This window comes from Carcharodon carcharias, chromosome 10 (assembly GCF_017639515.1).
Source record: "Carcharodon carcharias isolate sCarCar2 chromosome 10, sCarCar2.pri, whole genome shotgun sequence".
Classification (NCBI taxonomy): Eukaryota; Metazoa; Chordata; class Chondrichthyes; order Lamniformes; family Lamnidae; genus Carcharodon; species Carcharodon carcharias.
The window spans coordinates 154,597,393-154,619,021 of record NC_054476.1 but is presented as its reverse complement, the minus strand read 5'-3'; the positions used below and the strand labels follow the sequence as shown (position 1 = coordinate 154,619,021).

The following is a 21,629-nucleotide window of genomic DNA, read 5'->3' as shown; positions in this document are numbered from 1 at the left end:
TCTTTCTGGTAGTCGTTGCACATTTAGCAGTTGATGTAGTCTACCGTGTGTTATGATAGAGATCTGAATGCCACATGAGTGCAGTTAATCACACCCTGCACCTGTGGCAATCCTGAGATCCAGGAGAATCCAATGGCCCTTGCATCCTGTCCCGATTCCAGGTGAAATGCACAAAGGTGTGTGCCCTCAAGAAGATGGCATCCGTGACCTCATGGATGCATTTGTGGGTGGCGGATTGCGAAATCCCATAGAAGTTACCTATGGAGCCCTGAAAGGAGCCACTGGCATAGAAATTGAGCACCGCTGTCACTTTCACAGCCACTGGCAGTGAATGCCCTCCATATCGCCTTGGTGCCAAGTCCTGCAGTAAGTGGCAGATGTGAGCAACCAGGTCCCTAGACATGTGCAGTCGTCAGCAACACTAGTTCTCAGTCATCTGCAGGAATGACAGGCGGCATCTATAGACCCTGGCTGTCGCTAGGCACTGGCCAGCCATGGCTCACTGTCGCTCCTGGGCAATGTGTGCGGGAGTCCCAGCAGCCACTTCTTCTGGAGGTGGCTGCTCTCTGCCTTTGCTTGGCCAGGAGCCTCTGGAGCGCTTGGTGGCACTTTGGAAGGAGCCCGACCCCAATCAAAGGCAGAATTTTACGATTTGGCGAGCGGGGTGGGGGGGGGGGGCCTGCTCGCCGATGCATAAAATGATGCGTGGTGACGTCAGGGGGAACTTTGTCACATGAGGGGACATATAAGGGAAATTTTTATTTTCTATTTTTAATATTTTTGAACGCAGAGGCGATCTCCCTGAAGCAGCACTTAGCCTCAGGGAGATGAGCGAAAGAGCGCGCGCTCAATTTTGGGAATCCACCCCCGCCTGCACCGGGATCGCATAGCGCTTCCCTGCAGAGGAATGGTCATATATACTGCGTGGCCACTTCCCTTGCCTACCCTGCCCCCAACCTCGATTTCTTGTGAGTGGGATCCAACGCCAGGGCCACAGTTGTCTCCCCAGCCCCAATAACAGTCATCTCCATGGCTGGACAGCAGCTGCCTCCGGACACCGGCCCCCCCACCATCGCAACAACATAGCAGGGCGGCAATTCACCCCAGCCCCACCCCAGCGCTCTGAAGCTTGCAAAGCAACAGACGACCCTGGTGAGCTCTGTAGAATGATGCTGTTCACTCACCTCCAGTCCCCCACAAAGTGAAGGTCGCCAAGTGCACATTACCTCCACGCTGTTGTGAAACGCATCGGCATGCTTTCCCACCGAGGTGGACGGACGATCCGCAGGGGGTCCGAGGGCCTGGTGGGCTGGCCTTTTAATGAGATGCTGATGCATTACAATGAGCTCCCCGCTGACCGTTGGCGGGAAATGCGACCCCGCCGTCAGCGGGCTGAGCGGACGATCACAACCTGCCTTCCCGCCATCGTGAAACCGATCGCGCCATATTGTTCGCGCACGCCACCTATCACGCCCACCGCCAGCGGGCATTGTCACCAAATACTACAATATCAGGTACATCGTAAGTTAGATACAGCACAACGTTTCTTTTACTCAGTTTCCTGTCTTAATTTCCAACTTTGAGAAGAGCACCCCTTAGAGGTGTGACATTGTAATTTCTCACATCTGCCATCTTTTCAACCCATTCAAGGCCCAATGGCACATAGTGGAGTAAAAGAAATCCGATGAAGGTGTTGACCACATACCTGGTCCATATCCTGTTTGCTCATGCCAAACTTGTAATGTCCCAGGAGGAAGGGCCAGACATCTTTCCTTATCTCGTGCTGGACTCCTCCATAGTAAACCAGTCTGAGCAGCTCTAATTTTTTGTAATTCTAAAAATATAAATTTCAAACCGTGATGATTCTATCAGTTTTTGATTCTATTTCTGTTATTGTAATGCTTAAAATATTTTAGCAGAATTTTGGCAGAGCTATGCATGTCTAGCTTTCAAGTTAACTTTCAGATAAAGGCAGAAGGCTAAATCACATTCTTTAACATGCTTTCTCTTCCTTTAGACTAACCTTTATCATTTACCATTCCTTAGGTTTGTCACCAGATGATCTTCTGAGCCTTTCCCACTTTAAAATTGCTTTAATATTTGGTTAACCCAGGCTAACTGCAACTAAGATAGGTTTCTTGCAGAAACCATGTCTGAGTATGAAGAACAACGTAAGTTCCTCCGGGACTTAGTAGTTAAGACGTCTATTGGTACACAGACATAACAGCTAAATGGTCCCAGGTTAGATCTCCAAGCTGGGTGGCCCCAGCCAGAGGAGCAGCTGAGGTGCTACAATTGGCCTCAGCATTCCTAAGCTGGGAAGAAAAGAAAATGATTAGGATTCCTATTATTGATTCCAATGCAGTGACTCCTGCTGTAAAGTGGATGCATTGTGAACATCAAGTGTGAACAATATCTGGCTCTGTACAGCTTCTTTTCTCAATGGTTGAACAGCCTGTTGATATAAGCCATTGTGGCCAACGGCCAAGTATATAAAACAGTAGGTGCCAAATTGTGAGTCAGTCTCTTCAGAAGAAGAAAGAAGAAAATTGGAGAGAAAAAAAGGGTAAGATTCTTCTGCTCATACTTGCTGTTTGCAAACTGTATTTCCAATTGTATGTGGAAGCGGTGGTGATGGACCCTGAAGCATATCTCTCACCCTCCAGCAGCTGATTGAACTGCAACATTGACACTCCATCCACTACTCTCCCAGCTACTAGCTAAGAACACCCTAAATTTGGGGGATAAACAGGCAATATTTGCCTGTACATTATTTAATCAACTAGTTCAATCCCGCCATGCACATATTTCAGGAGCGATCATTGAATACAGATCAGAAGCAGCAATCTAAGTTGATTCTTTCCCCCCCTCTGCTGACTGTCTTGACCTCATTGCTTCCCTGGGTGAGTTCTTTGCTTGGCAGGAGGGCTTGATGTGCTCAGCATCAACAACAAATCGTACCAGAGTTCTGTCCTACCTTCCTATCTTTCTCATACTTATTCCAGACTTCTCCAGTCAGTCCACCCGAGGCTTCACATGGCTTGTCGGGTGGGACGATGGTGTGATTCACAAGAGCTGATAGATGTGTGCGGACTGTAGAGAGGTGACGGCAGTACGCTAGCCCTGTGTGTAGAAACACAAAGTCTTTCAGAACAACCTTTCAATTCTTTGGAACAAATATAGATGTTCATTTATTAACAGCAATAAACTACCTCATGCACACAAAGGCATCAACGGGACTTCCAAAATGCTTCAATTAGAGCAAATGATTGGAAGCAGCAGGGGTTAGATTCATAAACCTCCCAGCCTTCAATCAGAGCTTTTAATATCTAAGGTTTTCAATTAAATTCAAAATTATTAGTGTTAAATTTACAGATCAGTACTCACTGTTAGTCATGTATAATTCTAGATGTACAATTTGGTTAATTTTATCAATAGTGATGCCAATTAACCAATCATATGATGACATCAATAAATGCAACACAATCATCTATATTTAGCCAATTCATCATAAAAATATGGATTAAAAATAATTTTTAAATATCTTTCACTATCCTCTACAGCGTCCATCACTCACTCCCTGATATTTCTCATATACTTACATCCATAAAATGCCCTTGAAACAATCTGCCTCTTCATATTCTCACAGAGCATCTTTAATGGGGTCCTATAAATGAAGAATCAAAAGATTTGCAAGAGGATCTATATATGTGAGCCAATTTTCCTCTTTATCTGTTTATATCACAGTCCATGAATGTTTATTCTCCACAGTCTAGGCACAAATTATAAGGGAAATCTCTTTTTTAATATAACTTTTCATCATACACCATGAAAATTTTTGTTGCCATGCAAGATATCATCTTGCTCTCCTCCTTTTCCCCGGGCCTGTATTCATTCATTCTGAAGCAGGAAACCAGACACCAATCTTCAGCTTGATATAGATTTATTTACAGAATGCAACATTATAAATCTCTGCCTCCTCCCTAACCACCACCCAGTGTTCAAGAAGTCTCTCTATATAGTTTTTAAACTTAAGTCCATCTGTACTTCTGTTAATTTTACTTAGACAACTTCCCATGTCCAGCAATGCATGAAGCAGACAAAGCACTGCCTATTTCCATAACTTGTTTTTCCTGGAACAAGTCAGTAGCCTGAAGCTATAGCTTGAGGGGTGCCACCCCACATCAAGCACAGCTGAACAGGAATCTCCCCCACTCTTATCACCTGCCATAGGCATGTTGGAAGGATTTACATGTTGATACTCAACTTACTTGGCCACTTTGTGAACACACCTTCCTTGGCCATCAAGTCCCAGAGTGGGGCTCAAACCCAGAGCTTCTGGCCCAGAGGCAGAGACATTACACATTGTGTCACAAGACCTCTCTGAAAGACAGCACCTCCAATGTTGCAACATACCTTCAATACTGCACTGGAGTATCAGCCTTGATTTTTGTGTTGAAGTCCTGGGGTGGGACTTGAACCCAGAACATTCAAACTCAGAGGCAAGGGTGTTCCCAACTGAGCTACATCTAGGACACACAAAAGCTCTTTTTATACTCTTTGAGTACCAAATGAACAAACTTAACTAATTAACTAAAGAACCATAGTCTCTCTTTATATGTGCTCAAGGTACTTAATCAATCAATGCCCTCCACCTGTATATCCTTAACAATACAGTTGACACACCATTAACACCCTGGCTCAATATGGAGGTTCTGGATTGCTTCAGAACAGGAGTGAGTAGCACCCAGAGAAAACAGTGCACTGTTAACCACATCTGGCCAATATTTGAGTACAGTCACAAAAGACCTTTGATGGCCAGATTCAACTTCAATTAGATTAAAATCACAACATCAGTTTGTCATTCCTTTAAATAAGGTAGTCAATCAAATAAACTTCTTTGTGAAATACTAAAGCTACCATAAACACAAGCTCACCTTATGATACAAGAAAATTCAATGCAAAGAAAGGGAAACGTAAATTGTGAACCTAACCATCACCTTCTCAAGGAGAATTAGTGCTGGGCAACAAATGCTGGCCTTGCCAGCAATGCCCTCATCCTGTGAATGAATAAAAAAACACCCAGGACACAACGGAAGAGGAGAAACCAACAACAGTGGCACAAGAACCACCTTCTCATTAACCTCAGGAGTTAATAACTGATCTTAATTCGCTTCCTTTACATCCATATAATATTTAGCCTTTCCTACTCTGTTTTTCTCCAATATTGGCAATCACCATTTTTTTTCTACAAAATGGGTTAATACTGACTATTCCCCCGGCCTTGAGTCAATATCATCACCATACTATCAGTAAGTCTTGTCAACAAGTTTATTTCAGTTGCTGATCTGCATTGAGTTAACTGATCTCAGAGCAGCAACATGTGGTGCTGCAATCTGCCTCAACATCACTGGGGCAGGAAGAGGGAACCAAGCCAGTCAACAACTCACTATTGTTGAATGAAGTGACTACAAGGATGTGAAGGCAAAATAAGTGGACCTTTGCCTTTCTCATCTAGCAATTGCTATGTTCTGGCTGACAATCACTGCCCAGAGACTCTTGCTGAAAAATGCACACACTTGAATGTTGAGAGTGAACAATGGATCGGGTTCCTCATGGTTGGATTGTTTGCTAACAGTCACCATCTGGAGCCAGGTGTAAGAAAATGGACTAAGGGCTACTAGTACACTTGATCCATTTCCCAATGGGAATCAGTGTCTTCAGGAAGGCACTGGAACACTGGAATTATATTTCCTTTATTTTTCCATTTCCTGAGCTCTTGGGCAGAATTTTCTGCCTGCCGGGCCCAACCCAATCTCCGGCGGGCGGGGAGATGATCCCCACTGGAGAAGCGGGCCCCGCCGCCATTTTACATGGGCAGGCCAATTAAAGCCCTCCCACCATGACGTCCGGCGGGAAGTACTATGCGCTCCCTGTGCGGGCAGGGGGGGATTCCCCAAAAGTGAGAATGCGCTTTTTCGTGAGTACACATCTCCCTGAGGCTAAGTGCTGCCTCAGGGAGATCACTGACACTTCTAAAAATATAAGAATTAGAAAAAAAAAATCCCTAACATGTCCCCCTCATGTGACAATGTCACATGAGATGGGACATGTTCATAATTTACATTAGAAGTTTATTAAACTTTTTAAATCCCTACATGAAACCTCATCCCATCGGTGGATGAGGTATCATGTTTTTTCTATTGCCCGCCAGGGCTCCTGGCCTGTCCACCAGCCTTAAGGTTGGATGGGCAGGTCCTTTAATTGTTTTAATGATCCTGTCAATGGCCTCAATTGGCCATTGACAGGTCGGTGGCCGCACAGCTGATTTGGCTGTGGCCCCCACCTTCCTGAAAATTTAAATGGGGCGCGGTGATGTCGGGGGTTCCGCCCAACATCATCCTGCGTCATTTTACACATCGGCGAGCGGGCCCCACCCCCTGCTCGCCGACGGCAAAATTCAGCCCCTTATCTCCATGTGCCTGTTTTCAGAGGCGAAAATAGCATGCCACAGTACATAGCCGGAAAAAGTCAAATCTAAAACTTTCACTGTGCCCTTTCAAAGGAAAGGTTCTCAATGACTAGGGGTTATAGCGTCATCTTCATTTGTTGACATACAAGATCTCATCACCAATACGGATGGCAGATTCTACTTCGATGGGGCCTGAGAACTCCAAACAACACATCAAGGCACAACCAGTTACATTCAATAAAATATCACAGAGCATTCTTCAAGGAAATTCCAAAGTGTGCTGGCCAACATTCTGCCATCAACCAATAACACTAAAAAAAAATCCATGACTATTTGGGAGATCTTGCCACGTGTATAAGTTGGTGGATGCGTTTACCAACATAACCATAAGTCACATACTTAAAAAGTAATTAATTAGCTATATGGTCCTATACCCTGATGACTAATATACTTGCTTATGAAAGCAAATTCTTCCTTCCTGTGTCAGGGCGGGGAACCATTTTCTTATCATGGGCCCACACACACACACACACACATAAAAATCAACTTAATTTAATTTTTTATAAGCAGAGAATACAAAAACGTTCAAGTCACCCACTGTTTTAATGCAATGGCTAAATTTGAATATTATATTATTAAATATTATTATAGTAATTTAGCTGACGTTTTTATCCAAAGCAAATTCATAATGATGATGACAAATGCTATTTTGAAGGTAGTCCTGTCATAGGTCTACATTTTTAGAAATCTGGCTGCAGGCCAGATGCGGGGAGGCAGTGGTGTTGTCACTGGACTAGTAATCCAGGGACCCCCAGGTAATGCTCTGGGGCCCTGGGTTCGAATCCCCCAACAGCAGATGGTAGAATTTGAATTCAATAAAAACAACCTGGGATTAAAACCATTGCTGACTGTTTTAAAAACGCAGCTGGTTCGCTAATCCTTTAGGAAAAGAAATCTGCTGTCCTTACCTGGTCTGGCATGTGACTCCAGACCCACAGCAATGTGGTTGACTCTTAAATGCCTTCTGAACAAGGGAAATTCGGGATGGGCACTAAATTGCGGCTGAGCCAGTGATGCCCAGATCCAATGAGTAAATGTTTTTTTAAAATCTGAGCAACGGGCTGGCTGGATCTTGCTTTGGATTGGGCAATGGTCCTGGATCTGCCTTACGTGTTGCTAAGTTAACCAGTCAGCTACTAGTGGAATTGAAGGCAAAATGCCATCTTATTTTTGTAAAATCTGCACATGAAACTGATCTTTCTCCCACTCAGGTACACTCTAATGAAATATAGTATTGTTCGCGTTACCTGTCATTTCCACAGCTGCAGCAATTAGGCATGTCATAGGGAGAACCATTGGTCGAGCAGGATAAACAAGAGGAGCCTTGACTACACAGATCTCCCAGCTGCCAAGGAAACTGTGTCACACTGTATCCATGCATTTCCAATAATTCACTAGGATCTGGAAAAAAAAATAAAATAAAATTCGGCCTGCATTTTAGAGGTACTTTCCCCCCCCCCCCCAAACATAATGCAATGTATCACTGGCTGGTGTGAATTAGGTGTTTCTGTGTAATGTTGAATGAAAGGTTAAGAGTTTCCAAAAAGCGCTATAACTTATAAGTTGTAAAAATAGTTTTAAAAAATATCTAGTGGGGAAAAAAAAAAATCCAAATTTAACAAAGTAGCTTTTGTGTCTAGCTGTCTTATCTACCTATCTATTTGATCCACCTCATCTTTGATGATTCTCTGAATCCTTCAACTTTCTTTTAAATCTAAAGATTTTATGTTTTCCTCTAGAATGTTATCTTTGAGAGTAAGGAGTCAATGTATGTGGGGTGTGTTAGACAGGGTATTTCTGTGGCTTATATGAATGTTATATTGGAGTTTGTAATGTACCAGACAGTGTCTCAGTGAGGGGCCACTCTAATTTAACTTTCCTTTCTATACTCAACATGGCCCTCAAACTGCTCCCTTACTTTCGTCCCATGTCAGACAAGGAGGGGGTGATTCAACCAGCCGATATTCCAGTTATCAACGCTACCATAATCAGCTGGTGAACTCCAGGCTTAATGCCGTGTCAGAGAGCAATTAGAGCCAGATTTCTGCTCAGCCCGAATTGAACCTCCAAGGTGCTCCAGTGGGGACCTCTTGCCTGGCTGTCCAAAAAGAAACTGCAAGTCAAGAGTGTCAAACAACCTAGGGGGAAGGGCCCCGAGTTCAATTCTTGATCTGTCAGTTTGTTGATCTTCACCAGGGCATCAATTTTAGTGAGAAAGTTGATCTCAGTGGCCCTGGACTGGATTGGAGGAGGCACTCAAATAAAATAGAGCTTCTTCTGGTCCCAATTCTAATCCAGTAGCCACTGCCAGATACCAATTGTATTGGGACATTTTGGAACTCAGTGGTGCTGCTTATATTCCTACCCAATTGTATTCCTTGTTCATGCTGAAAGCATTGTTCATGTTGAAATAATGGTATAATTCTATGGGTGCCAGCACCCTTTTAGTATATTGCCAAAACATAAACAGCGAAAGATGGTAAATATTCACATTTGGGAAAATATCACAAACAAAACCGATATACATGCATTCACCAGCAGGGGTCACTCAATAGTGATCAGGCGTGGGAGCCCTGTCTGATTTTTCCCATACCTATCCCACAGCGACTAAAGCCAATGTAGCTTAGCTATAGCTACCCTAGCTGAAATCAATTCAATCGCCTCCGACCACTATAAATTGGCTACCAGAACTCATTTAACAGAGGACTCCATGTAACACCTAAGCAACAATGGGCCTTCATCCCATCAATTTTAAACTCTTTATTTGAACACAGCACCTCATCCAGCCCCTGAATGATTAAAATAAAAATTCTGCTGCATTTATACAGGTGCTCATTTGGTTCTGATTATTTTTTTGTCAACCATCTCCCCATGGTTGTATTAATGAATTTGACTCCTTTCCTGGCAAATGAATCGCAGACCCAAGCTTCTGTAGCCAAGTTTTATTTTTAATGTAATCAGGAGGTTTTGGCTCACAGACGCTGATCCGAAGTAAACAAGCTCCAGTACAAAAGTAAACACGGAAAATTGCTGGAAACCCACAGCTGGTCAGGCAGCATCTTTGGAGACAGGAAGTTAGGGTTAAATTTGATCTGAAATGTTAACTCTCGCCTTCCTCTCTCCACAGTAGCTGCCTGACCTGCTGAATATGTCCAATGTTTTTCTGTGTACTTCAGATTTACCACACCTACATTGCTTTCCGTTCGCTAGCACAAAACTGAGTCATTGATTGTTGCCCCTGTTGCAATTTAAATACTGTAGGGTGACATCCTGTCACATCCTACTGGAATGACAAAGCCTTACTACAAGTCTGTAGGCGTTCAGCTAGGTATGATGGAATCACAAAAGCTGCCCATTCCTGATTACTGTCTGGTCATCTCAGCTAGAAATAGGTTGTGTGGCCATTGGACAAGCAGAGAATCTAATCTGGCCCAGGTGATGACCTCCATTGATGAATAGCTTGTCATTATCAAATGTCTCAGTGTCACTTGCACTATAGGTTAGCCTGCAAGTTTGGAAGCGTAGTCCAACATGAGTCAGCAAGTGCTGGGTGTGGGGTGGCTGGATAGAGCACTGGAAAAATCTCTTTTTATAAAATGAAGTGACTGGTATTTAACAGTCTTGACACTTGAAGATCATGAAAATGAGCCAGCGATGCCTAAATTGCAGAGATCCTCATTACATGTTGTGCTGGGATAAACTGCATATCCTAGAATTACCAATGAAATTCTATATTTTTCTTTTTGAAATTTCAAGACCTAAGTGGGGGACTGGATGGACACAGAGGTTAAGAGCCTGTACTAATCACATTTCCCCAGGCATTTTACAGATGCAATTATTTATGATGCTGAAACCAAAAAGAAAAAGGTTAAAATAAATTATGGCAATGATGTGTTTTTTGCTGCATTGTTAAAGCATAAAGCTTTTAACTTGGTGTACATAGAACATGCGTTAGTGACACTAATTCAAAGCAGCTAGCTTCATCATTGACATGAACTAAAATTGGAGTCTTTCCATATTCTTGTCCATAATATGTACGGGACATAGAATTTTCTGGTAATCAACTCCAATCTGATTAAAACTTGTATTGACAGCATAACATCCATGGGTTCTGTCAAGAGAATTTCATCATGCATCGACAACATTGAGTGTAGTTGACAAGTAAAAACATACAGACCAGAATTTGAATGGAAACCATCTCGTCACATTTACAGTATATATTATTAAAAATAAACAAACATCTTGGAGTGATTACAAGGGGATATTCTAATTTCAGGAGTTCAGAGGGCAGTTAGAACATGCTTGTGTTTCACACCCGCTGGGATGCCATCGGAACTCTTTATTAGATGACTGCCTTGGGATCACTCCCAATTTTCTGCTATTTTTCTCCATACAAAAAGAGGGCACATAGCTGTAAAATTCCCACATGCAGCCAGGCAACTAAATCTAGCAAAGGATAAATGAACCGTAGGGGAAAAAAAGGGTTGAAACAGGTGCAATGGAAGGAAAGGGATTAATGCAACGCCAGCCATGATTGCAATAGCATTGCATAACTACGATCAAGACAACTAAAAGAAGCATAGGTCCTCGTTTTAAGGCAAAGCAGGCAAACAGGGAGCTGAGTTTAAAATTAAATAATGTAAAAAATAAAATAAAATCATAACTAAAAAAATGCTCTTCACCTTAATTCTTCAGGAAGCAGTTGGCCGACGTATCATTTACAGCAGCTTCTCATTGGTTGAGTTACAAAAAATTTTTCAGTGTGTATTGCACCAGAATTTAAAGAATTTTTTTTTTTTTTTTGTTTGTTTTATTTTTTGTTTGTGGAAAGTGTGATAAGGAACCTGGTGAAATCAGAACCTCACAGAACCTAAAGACAAAAATAAAACCCGATGAAAGGTTGCCTTATACATTGAGAAACCAAAATGGGAAAACAAAAATCACTTGGTGAAGAATTACAGTGAACAGCATCTTAGTTATTCTGAGGATTTTTATTTTGTGGCCACATGCACAGTTCAAGCATGTTGCAAAAAAATTAAAAGCAACGGTGAGCAAATGGGAAACAACAGTGTTGTCATTACCTTCAAACCATCAATAGTGTGCCTAAGAATGTAGTGATCTTTCCTTAAAAGGTTTGCAGTTCTTAGTACAGCAGTGCTTGTAAATGAACTTGCCCCCTCTGCACCAAACAACACCCCACCCCACCATCCCTCCTCCCCCAAACTATTTAGTTGGAACATTGACAAAATAAAGTCACATTGCACACTGGTGTTTGCATAAAATTCACCCGTCCTCTACTTGAAAGAAGATGCTAAGTCAAACGGGTTCATGCGTTTGTTACAAATATTGGGCGTTAATCAAGTGCAGGTCGCTGAGGTCAATGTGGAGTTTGTAATGGGGGTGGTGGGGGGAGAAACACAGGAATATTAACAGTTAAATTCATGTCCCCTTTTCCGAGGTATAATGGCTTGGAACATCCCAACTGTTTATTTACTTTAGAAAGTAGGTGCAGTGTTATTGAGGTGACACTCATAGGTGACACTGGCAAGTGGCAAAATAATTAGCAAAATAATAAAATGAAGTCCAACTATTCTACTTTTAAGTTGCTGACTGTAGAATATAGTTATTCTTTCTGGTCAGCTTTTGGCTTAGATTTAGTTTTTCTGTTTTTTTAAGATTAAAGTGTAATATTTCAGTCACCCTCATGTGAAAATGAACTTAATTTTTCCTTGACAACTCTCTCCTCTCTCAAAGACATTGATTCATTGCTTGGGTAATGGCTCCACAAAGTCAGCCACCCTCCCTAGCCCCTCGCCCAGCATGTATGCATCTGAGCCTAAACTTCAAGGGATATCACAGATCAGCCTGGTGCTGTTCTCACCACTTTGACCAAGCTTTACGTCATCTGTCCTAATATGTCTAACGTGGATCAATGTTAAATTTTATCTGTTCGCACTTCTGTGAAGGGCTTTGGGGCAGTTTACCGAGGTACAGAAATGCAAGTTGTTGCTGTCTACAGTTGCACAATTCTAGCAAAGGTCACCGGACAGCAATTCGGGGCAGAAGCCCACACCAATTGTCCCACCCTCCAACCAACGAGTGTTGAATGGCCAATTGCAGCAACCCTACTGCTGCTCAGCTGACTCAGTACAGCTGGAGCTTGAGCCTGGCCTTCCCTTGGTCGGTGGGTTTTTTTTGGTCACTGGTTAAACTTGCTAAGTCATTAGTGGAGCCCACAGGTTATTAACCTACAGGGAAGTGAAAACGAACTTTAAGAGAAAAAGAACAATCAGTGTACTAAAGGTTCAAATGGATCAAAAGAATTTCAATATTTTTAACATCAGTAATGCCAACACTGTTGAACCTTGAGATGAGACTCTGTACGGTGCACTGCATATCTTGCATATCACTTCAAGTGTGATTAGGCCAAACTGCATAAAAACCTTTCATCATTTTAGGAGCTGTGAGGTTCCGAGAGCAGATCATAGAAATCATTTCATGTAGCCTATCCTCGTCTTCCTCATCATCCTCGACAGAGATCGATCGACTGGCAGCTAAGTGGTGGTAGTTAATAGTTACTGCTCAAAGAAAAGATTGAAAGGGCTGATGAGGAGCATGCCTTCAATGCACAGTTCACTTACACACCGCCCCCTGACAGTGACATTAAGGGCAACTATTAAAAGGCCAAAGATTGTGCTGAAACTTATATAACCAGCATCAATTTTGCATTTATCTGTTTTAATTTGTATATTCTTTAACCATAAAATTTATAGTAATGCATTGCAGTTAGAAAATGCACTTCTATCTGATTTTGACTGAAGATATTTAATCAAAGGAACACACTCACAAATACAAACACATTCACAGGTTATCTTTTTCATTGCTTTTCATCCTTCCTTCCCAAAATGGAACTTTAAATAGGGATTTTCTCAGCAATATTTTGCTTAATAATCACATATCAAAACATCATCTGGGGCCTAGCAACTGGTCTCACTCTTGACAGCAACTGAGGTATTGCAGCTGGCATCAAAGTCTATGTTAAGCAAGCTAAAATAGTTTCCCCGATTACAAACTCCTACTAGAAGTAAGCGTCTGTAGGTAGTATCAGGCTTGGCTGTGATGTCCTCCACAGTTGGATAGCACTCACTGCTAAGTCTTACATCACAAGGCCATAAAGTGGAAATGAAAGGGCTGAGGTTATTTAGCTTTAGCTTAGGGCATCTGTTGGAAAAAGAGGACAGGTGATGTGTCAAGGCTGCAGCATGTGGGTGCTCCTGGATAACATTGTGATTCAGGGCAAACACGTCAGCAGTAAGTGCTCGCAGCTTGAGGAACTTCGGCTCAGGGTCATTCAGCTGGAGGCTGAGCTGCAGACACATCAGGGAGGAGAAAATTACCCGGATGCTTTATACCAGGAGGCCGTCACATTGCTTAGGATAGGGTCTTCTGATTTGGTCAGTGGCCAGGGACAGAAGGGTGCAACTGCGAGTGAGGCAGGTAAGGGGACCCAGTGGAGTGTGAGCCTCTGCAATTGTCCAATACATTTGAGGTACTCTCTGCTCGTTTGGTTGAGAGGAGGGGCTGCAGGGTGGAAGAACAAACTGACCATGGCACGGTGGTACAGGAAGCCATTCAAGCGGATGAAGCAAAAAGGAACATGGTGGTAGGAGGGGACAGTAAAGAGAAGGGGATTGACACTGTTCTCTGTTGCAAAGAGCAAGAGTCCAGGCGGCTTTGTTGCCTGCTCGGTGCCAGGGTTCGGGACATCTGCTCAGCGCTGGAAAGGAACATGCAGTGAGAGGGCAAGGATCCAATGGTCGTGGTCCATGTCAGTACCAATGACATAGATAGGATGAGGAAGGAGGCTCTGCATAGTCAGTATGATGAGCTAGGTACCAAATTAAGAAGCAGCAACTCAAAAGGTAATAATTTCTGGATTATTACCCGAGCCACGTGCAAATTGGCATAGGACAAATAAGATTAGGGAGATGAATGTGTGACTGAAAGACTAGTATGGGAGAAGTGGGTTCCAGTTTGTTGGGCACTGGCAGTACTGGGGAAAATGGGATCTGTACCGTTGTGATGGTCTACACTTGAACCATGCTGGGGCTGGTGTCCTTGTGAGTCACATATCTAGGGAAGTAGAGAGGGTTTTAAACTGAATAGTGGGGGCAGGGGTTCAAATTTGGGAAGGTGTGGTGAACCAAAGAGTAGAGACAAAGCAAGGGAGAAAGGTATTAATATGGGAAGTGATAAACAGGCTGTGACAGGAAGGGATAGAGAGTACAATTCTAACAGTAAATCAGCAGCTAAGGCTAGACTCTACAAAAATAATAAAAGGACAAAACTAAAGGCTCTGCATCTAAACGCACATAGCATTCGAAACAAAACAGATGAAATGATATTGCAAATAGAAATAAGTTGAATCTGATAGCCATTACAGAGACATGGCTACAGGATGACAGATTGGGACCTGAATATTGAAGGTTATGTGACATTTAGGAAGGACAGGAAGTTAGGAAAAGGTGGAGGGGTGGCTCGGCTAATTAATCTTGGTATTGGCATCTTAGAGAGAGATGACCCAAATTCAGGAAACCAGGATGTAGAAGCGGTTTGAATTAAGATGAGGAGTGAAAAAGGCAAGAAGTCACTTGTGGGAGTGATGTACAGGTCCACCTAATTGTAACTATATAGTAGGACAGAGTAATGGGAGATAATGGGAGCTTTCCAGAAAGGTACAGCAATAATCATGGGGACTTTTAATCTACATATAGACTGGAAAAATCAGCTAGGCAAAGGTAGCGTAGATGAGGAGCTCACAGAATGTTTTCGGGATGGTTTCTTAAAACAGCACATTCTGGAGCCAACCAGAGAGCAGCTATACAAGACCTGGTATGGAGCAACGAGATAGGATTAATTGATCACCTCCTAGTGAAGGCACCCCTAGTTAGCAGTGATCATAATTTTACATTCATTTTGAGCACGAAACGAATGTGTCCAAAAGTGGTATTTTAAACTTAAATAAGGCAATTATGAGGGCACGAAAGCGGAGCTAGCTAAAGTGAACTGGCAAATGAGGTTAAGGTTAAATAGAGGTTCAGTATCAGACATTTAAAGGTTTATTTCAGAATACACAGAATACATACATTCCAATGAGAAAGAAAAATTCCAAGGGGAAGACCCACCATCTGTGGTTAACTAAAAAAAGTTAAAGATAGTATCAAACTTAAAGAAAAAGCCTCTAATTGCGCAAAGATGGGTGGCAGGTCAGAAGATTGAAAAGAATATAAAGAACAGCAAAGGATGACAAAAAGATTAATAAGGAGGGAACAATTAGAGTATGAGAGAAAGCTAGCTAGTGATGTAAAGACAGATGGTAAGAGTTTCTATAGATATGTAAATAAGAAAAGAGTTAACAAAGTGAACATTGATCCTATAGAAAGTGCGTCTGGAGAGTCGATAATGGAAAGTAGGGAGATGGCGGATGAATTAAACAGGTATTTTGCTTCAGTCTTCACTACAAAGGTCACAAGTAACATCCTGGAAATAGCCATAAATCAGGAAATGGAAGGGAGGGAGGAACTCGGGAAAATTACAATCACCAGGGAAGTGGTATTAAGCATATTGTTGGGGCTGCGGACTGACAAATCCCTAGGCCCAGATGGACTTCACCCTAAGGTCTTGAAAGAAGTGACTAGTGAGATAGTTGATGCATTGGTTTTAATTTTCCAAAACTCCCTAGATTTTGGAAGTCCATTTGATTGGAAAATGTAACTCCATTATTCAAAAAAAGGAGGGAGACAGAAAGCAGGAAACTACAGGTTAATTAACCTAACATCTGTCATAGGGAAAATATTAGAAGCTATTATTAAAGCTGTTATAGCAGGGCACTTAGAAAAATTCAAGGCAATCAGGCAGAGTCAACGTGGTTTTGTAAAACGGAAATCATGTTTTACCAATTTATTGGAGTTCTTTGAAGGAGTCACATGTGCTGTAGATAAAGGGGAACCGGTGGATGTACTGTGCTTAGATTTCCAGAAGGCATTTGATAAAGTGCCACATCAAAGATTATTGCAGAAAATAGAAGCTCATGGTGTAGGGGGTAATACATTGGCATGGATAGAAGATTGGTTAGCTAACAAGAAGCAGAGAGTTGGCATAAATGGTTATTTTTCTGGTTGGCAGGATGTGACAAGTGGTGTGCCACAGGGATCAGTGCTGGAGCCTCAGCTTTTTACAATTTATATAAATGACTTGGATGAAGGGACTGAATAGTTGCTAAATTTGCTGACAACACAAAGACAGGTAGGAAAATAAATTGTGAAGAGGACTCAAGGAGGCTAAGAAGTGACATAGAAAGGTTAAGTGAGTGGGCAAAGATCCGGCAAATAGAGTATAATGTGGGCAAATGTGAAATTGTTCATTTTAGGAGGAAGAATAAAGAAGCAGCTTATTATTTAAATGATGAGAGATTGCAGAGCTCTGAGATTCAGAGGGATCTAATGCATGAATCACAAAAGGTTAGCATGCCTATACAGCAGGTAATTTGGAAAACTAATAGAATGTCATTTATTGTGAGGGGAATTGATTACAAAAGTAGTGAGGTTATGCTTCAGTTGAGGGGAGGCGTAGTGGTATTGTCGCTGGGCTAGTAATCCAGAGACCCAGAGTAATGCCCTGAGGACCCAGGTTCAAATCCTGCCGTGGCAAATGGTGGAATTTAAATTCAATAAAAATCTGGAATTAAAAGTCCAGTAGTGACCATGAAACCATTGTTGATTGTTGTAAAAACCTGTCTAGTTCACTAATGTCCTTTAGGGAAGGAAATCTGCTGTCCTACATGTGACTCCAGACCTGCAACAATGGGGTTGACTCTTAAATGCCTTCTGAACAAGGGCATTTAAGGCAATAAATGCTGGCCACAATCCATGAATTAATAAAAAAAAAAATTAAAACTTGTACAGGCCCACATTTGAAGTATTGTGTACAGTACTGGTCTCCTTATTTAAAGAAAGATGTAAATGCATTAGAAGCAGTTCAAAGAAGGTTTGCTAGATTACTATCAAGAATGGGTGGGTTGTCTTATGAGGAAAGGCTGGACAGGTTAGGCTTGTATCCACCAGAATTTAGAAGAGTAAGAGGCAACTTAATTGAAACCTTTAAGATCCTGAGGGGTCTTGACAGGGTGGATGTGGAGAGGGTGTTTCTTCTTGAGGGGGAATCTAGAACTAGGGGTCATTTATTTAAGACAGAGATGAGGAAAAATTTTTTTCTCTCAGAGGGTTCTGAGTCTTTGGAACTCTCTTCCTCAAAAGGCGGTGGATGCAGAGTCTTTGAATATTTTTAAGGCAGAGCTAGATAGATTCTTGATTAACACGGGGTTGAAAGGTTATCGGGGGTAGGCAGGAATGTGGGGTTGAGGTTACATTCAGATCAGCCATGACCTTATTAAATGACAGAACAGGCTCGAGGGGCTGAGTGACCTATCCCTGCTCCTAATTCGTATGTTGTTATGTTTGTATCTATCATCATTGTTAAAGGAAGACTTGGAAAAACGTATCCTTCTGGGGTAGAACACTTGCCAGTGCATTTCCTTTCTTGGGCTAGAGATTCGACTGCTACCTAAGATGGGAATGAAGCGGAATTTACTACTTCACCCGGTGATGTGAGAAGAGAGTCACTAATTGGGGTTTCTGCCTCATTTTCACATATTAGGTGAGCTGTTGCTTCTTGCACTGGCTATTGGTGGTTCGTCCAATGTGGCAGAAGACATGGGGGTGGAAACTTGGTTGATAGCACTGCCATTTAAAGGGAGTCTGTGCCTCTTACCCTGCCGGTGCTGCATGCTTCAATCAGGAAACCTGAAACTAGGAAAAATTCCCAAATTTTACAAGGGCTCCATAACTCTCAGAAATCTTTGCACAGCAGATCAACAATGGGAAATTAGGTCTGAGTTCCAACTGACAGAAAAGGTGACAGGTTAAAGCACCCAATAACTATGGTCAGAGGTGGCTGAGCAGCTTCTTTCTCTGTCCCATTGAACTCCCTCCCTCACACATTCTGTTCAGTAACCTGTCACTGCTTTGAGCTGCAGTGTCAACTAAAGTCAATGATCTGACCAGAGCTAAGGTCAGAGTCATACTTATACCTCTCTTACTCTCTGTGTAGCCCTCCACTGCCTGTGGCTTCACCACTCTCAAAGCTTGCTTCCCCCATTTCACATCACTCTCCTCCAACCACAGTGGCAATGCTTCAGTGAGACACTGGCTTGCATGCACTGCAGCTGCTACTGCACTTCAAATACACTCCACACTTGCCCACACCCATCATACCTTTCATGCACCATCCACACTATTCTACTTTAACAGGCACCTTCACTACCCTTCAGTGAGCTACACACTTAATACACTCCCTTCCTTCTTGCAGGACCAGCTAGCACAGAATAAGAAGGAGATAATGCGCCATCATTTCAAGGGATGTCCCTTTTGAAAGTGGCCATCATTGATGTGGTGTACTCTACACCAGAAAGCCAGGTGGTGAAGGATAAAGCTGGAACCTAATCTTCATACAATATTTAAGTTTTTACTTAGAGGTACGCATTCTAATATGACCGTGACCCAACAAACACAGTTTCAGACCGTTCCCAGACATAGAAGCTGAACCAAATCCCCAGTTAATGTCCACTGCCCAGACATAGATAAACACTCAATTAAAATAAGAGGACAAGCCAGGAGCGTCACAACTGGTAAGGTAGGAGGATACGCTCTGCAGGTTTACCCTTCTTTCTCTGTCCCATTGAACTCCCTCCCTCACACACTCTATTCAGTAACCTGTCGCTGCTTTGAGCTGCCAGTCATCCTGTTATTCTGCTAACCCCCTGTCGCTCTCTTCTCCTTCCAGATCAACGATATGAGCAGCAGTGCCACCATGGGAGGGGCACATACTTCCCTCTCTCCGGATAGCGACATGCTTGCTTCCCCAACTTGGTGCTAGGCATCCAACTTGTGAATTCATGGCTCAACCCATTTGCCTTGGTGAAGGGTGAATCTATGACTTGTTTGAATGTAGGGAAGCTCTGCAAATCGAGAACAAAAACAAAAACACCTGGAAAAACTCAGCAGGTCTGACAGCATCTGCGGAGGGGGACACAGTTGACGTTTCGAGTCTGTATGACACTTCATTAGAACTAAAAAATATAGAAATAAGATGAAATATAAGCTTGTAGAGAGGGGTGGGACAGGAAGAGCTGGATAGGGGGCCAGTGATAGGTGCAGGCCAGGAAGAGACTGCCAAAGATGTCATTGACAAAAGGACAAAGGGGTGTTGACAGTGGTGATATTATCTAAAGGATGTGCTAATGGGGACATTAAGGGTAGCAAGCAGGACCAGCTAGTGGCAGATGGCTCTAGTGGGGGGGTGGGGTGGGGGGAAGGGATCGAAATGGGCTAAAAGGTAGAGATGAAACAATAGATTGAAATAAATTTAAAAATAGGAGGGAAAAAAATATATATTTGTAAAAAAATTATAAATTATTGGAAAAAGGGGGATCGGAAAGGGGGTGGGGATGGAGGAGAGAGTTCATGATCTGAAATTGTTGAACTCAATATTAAGTCCGGAAGACTTAATAATTTATAATTTTTTTTATAAATATGTTTTTCTTTTCCCACCTATTTTTAAATTTATTTTGATCTATTGTTTCATTTCCACCTTTTAGCCGATTTCGATCCCCTTCCCCCCACCCCACCCCCCACTAGGGCCATCTGTCACTAGTTTGTCCTGCTTGCCACCCTTAATGTCCCCATTAGCACATCCTTTAGATAATATCACCACCGTCAACACCCCTTTGTCCTTTTGTCAATGACATCTTTGGCAATCTCTTCCTGGCCTCCACCTATCACTGGCCCCCTATCGAGCTCCTCCTATCCCACCCCCTTCTACCAGCTTATATTTCATCTCATTTCTATATTTTTTAGTTCTGATGAAGGGTCATCCGGACTCGAAACGTCAACTGTGTCCCCCTCCGCAGATGCTGTCAGACCTGCTGAGTTTTTCCAGGTATTTTTGTTTTTGTTCTAGGTTTCCAGCATCCGCAGTATTTTGCTTATACCTTACTGCAAATTGAGTACTGTTGCTTCTGTGCTTAGGTCACCTGTCGAAGTCTGGAATGACCCTGAGGCATAGAAATTCAGAGCCACAGAGTATGTGAACTGGTGCTTGGCTGCGGCTGAAGCTGAAACAGGTGACATGTCTCTGGTGTAGCCTTCCTGATTAAACAGAATTACCAGAAACACCTTCTAACTTAACTGGGTGCAAGATGCTGTGGTCCTGTGACCTTGCATGGTGTAAGGCAGGCTGTTCCCTCCCCTCCTTCGCCCTCTTCTCTTGGTTATCTCTTTGCTCTGGCTGGTTGCTCATGCTCCAGCCACAATGGCAGGCCAAGCAGCACACGCGTGTCATCAGAGGAAGGCTGCACGGAAACCTTTGGGGCAGGGATTGTCCTCCAGCTCCCAAAAAACTAACACAAAATTGGTGTCTGGAAACTGAACTTCCCCTTTGTCTACTTTAAGTCCTCTGGTCCAACACGAACCCCAGGAATCTGCACAGGTTTTTACCTTTCAGAATTTGAAACTTATGGTCTCAAAGCTTTCTAGGGGGGAAAATTATCCCTGTCCAGGATATATTAATTCCAATCACACATTCAGCCTGCAGGATTATGGACCTTGCTCAGGAAGGTGAGATTTATTCTGGGTAGCTCTGTGTATGGACATGGGCACGGACACGATGAGCTGAATGGCTCCTTCTGTGTAAATTTTCTATGATTTCTATAATATTTACCTCAATATTCTGGAGTAAAGTGAGTGAACTCATTCTAACAGGAGACACATTTGCCATCTTTTCAATCCATATTCTGGCTGCAAATTCTCTGCTTCCTTTCATCACACACACACACACACACACACACACAAAGACAGATAAAGAGACTCACAGACAGGCACACAAACGCACACAGGTGCACATACACAGACAGACGCACTCCCACACCCACACAGATAGATAGAAAAACACACACACATACACATAGATAGATAGAAAAACA

General features: G+C 42.7%; 1 protein-coding gene across 1 annotated transcript in view; it reads right to left on the bottom strand.

The window, feature by feature from the left end:
- sgsm2 (small G protein signaling modulator 2) overlaps nucleotides 1-21,629 on the bottom strand; it is a 237,561-nt gene that overhangs the window by 30,313 nt on the left and 185,619 nt on the right. The window contains exons 13-17 of the mRNA XM_041198274.1: nucleotides 12,976-13,110; nucleotides 7,780-7,933; nucleotides 3,603-3,667; nucleotides 2,978-3,123; nucleotides 1,706-1,834 (exon numbers count right to left, since the gene is read on the bottom strand). Of these exons, the coding sequence (XP_041054208.1) occupies nucleotides 1,706-1,834; nucleotides 2,978-3,123; nucleotides 3,603-3,667; nucleotides 7,780-7,933; nucleotides 12,976-13,110 (629 nt within the window). The remainder of the gene's footprint in view (nucleotides 1-1,705; nucleotides 1,835-2,977; nucleotides 3,124-3,602; nucleotides 3,668-7,779; nucleotides 7,934-12,975; nucleotides 13,111-21,629) is intronic.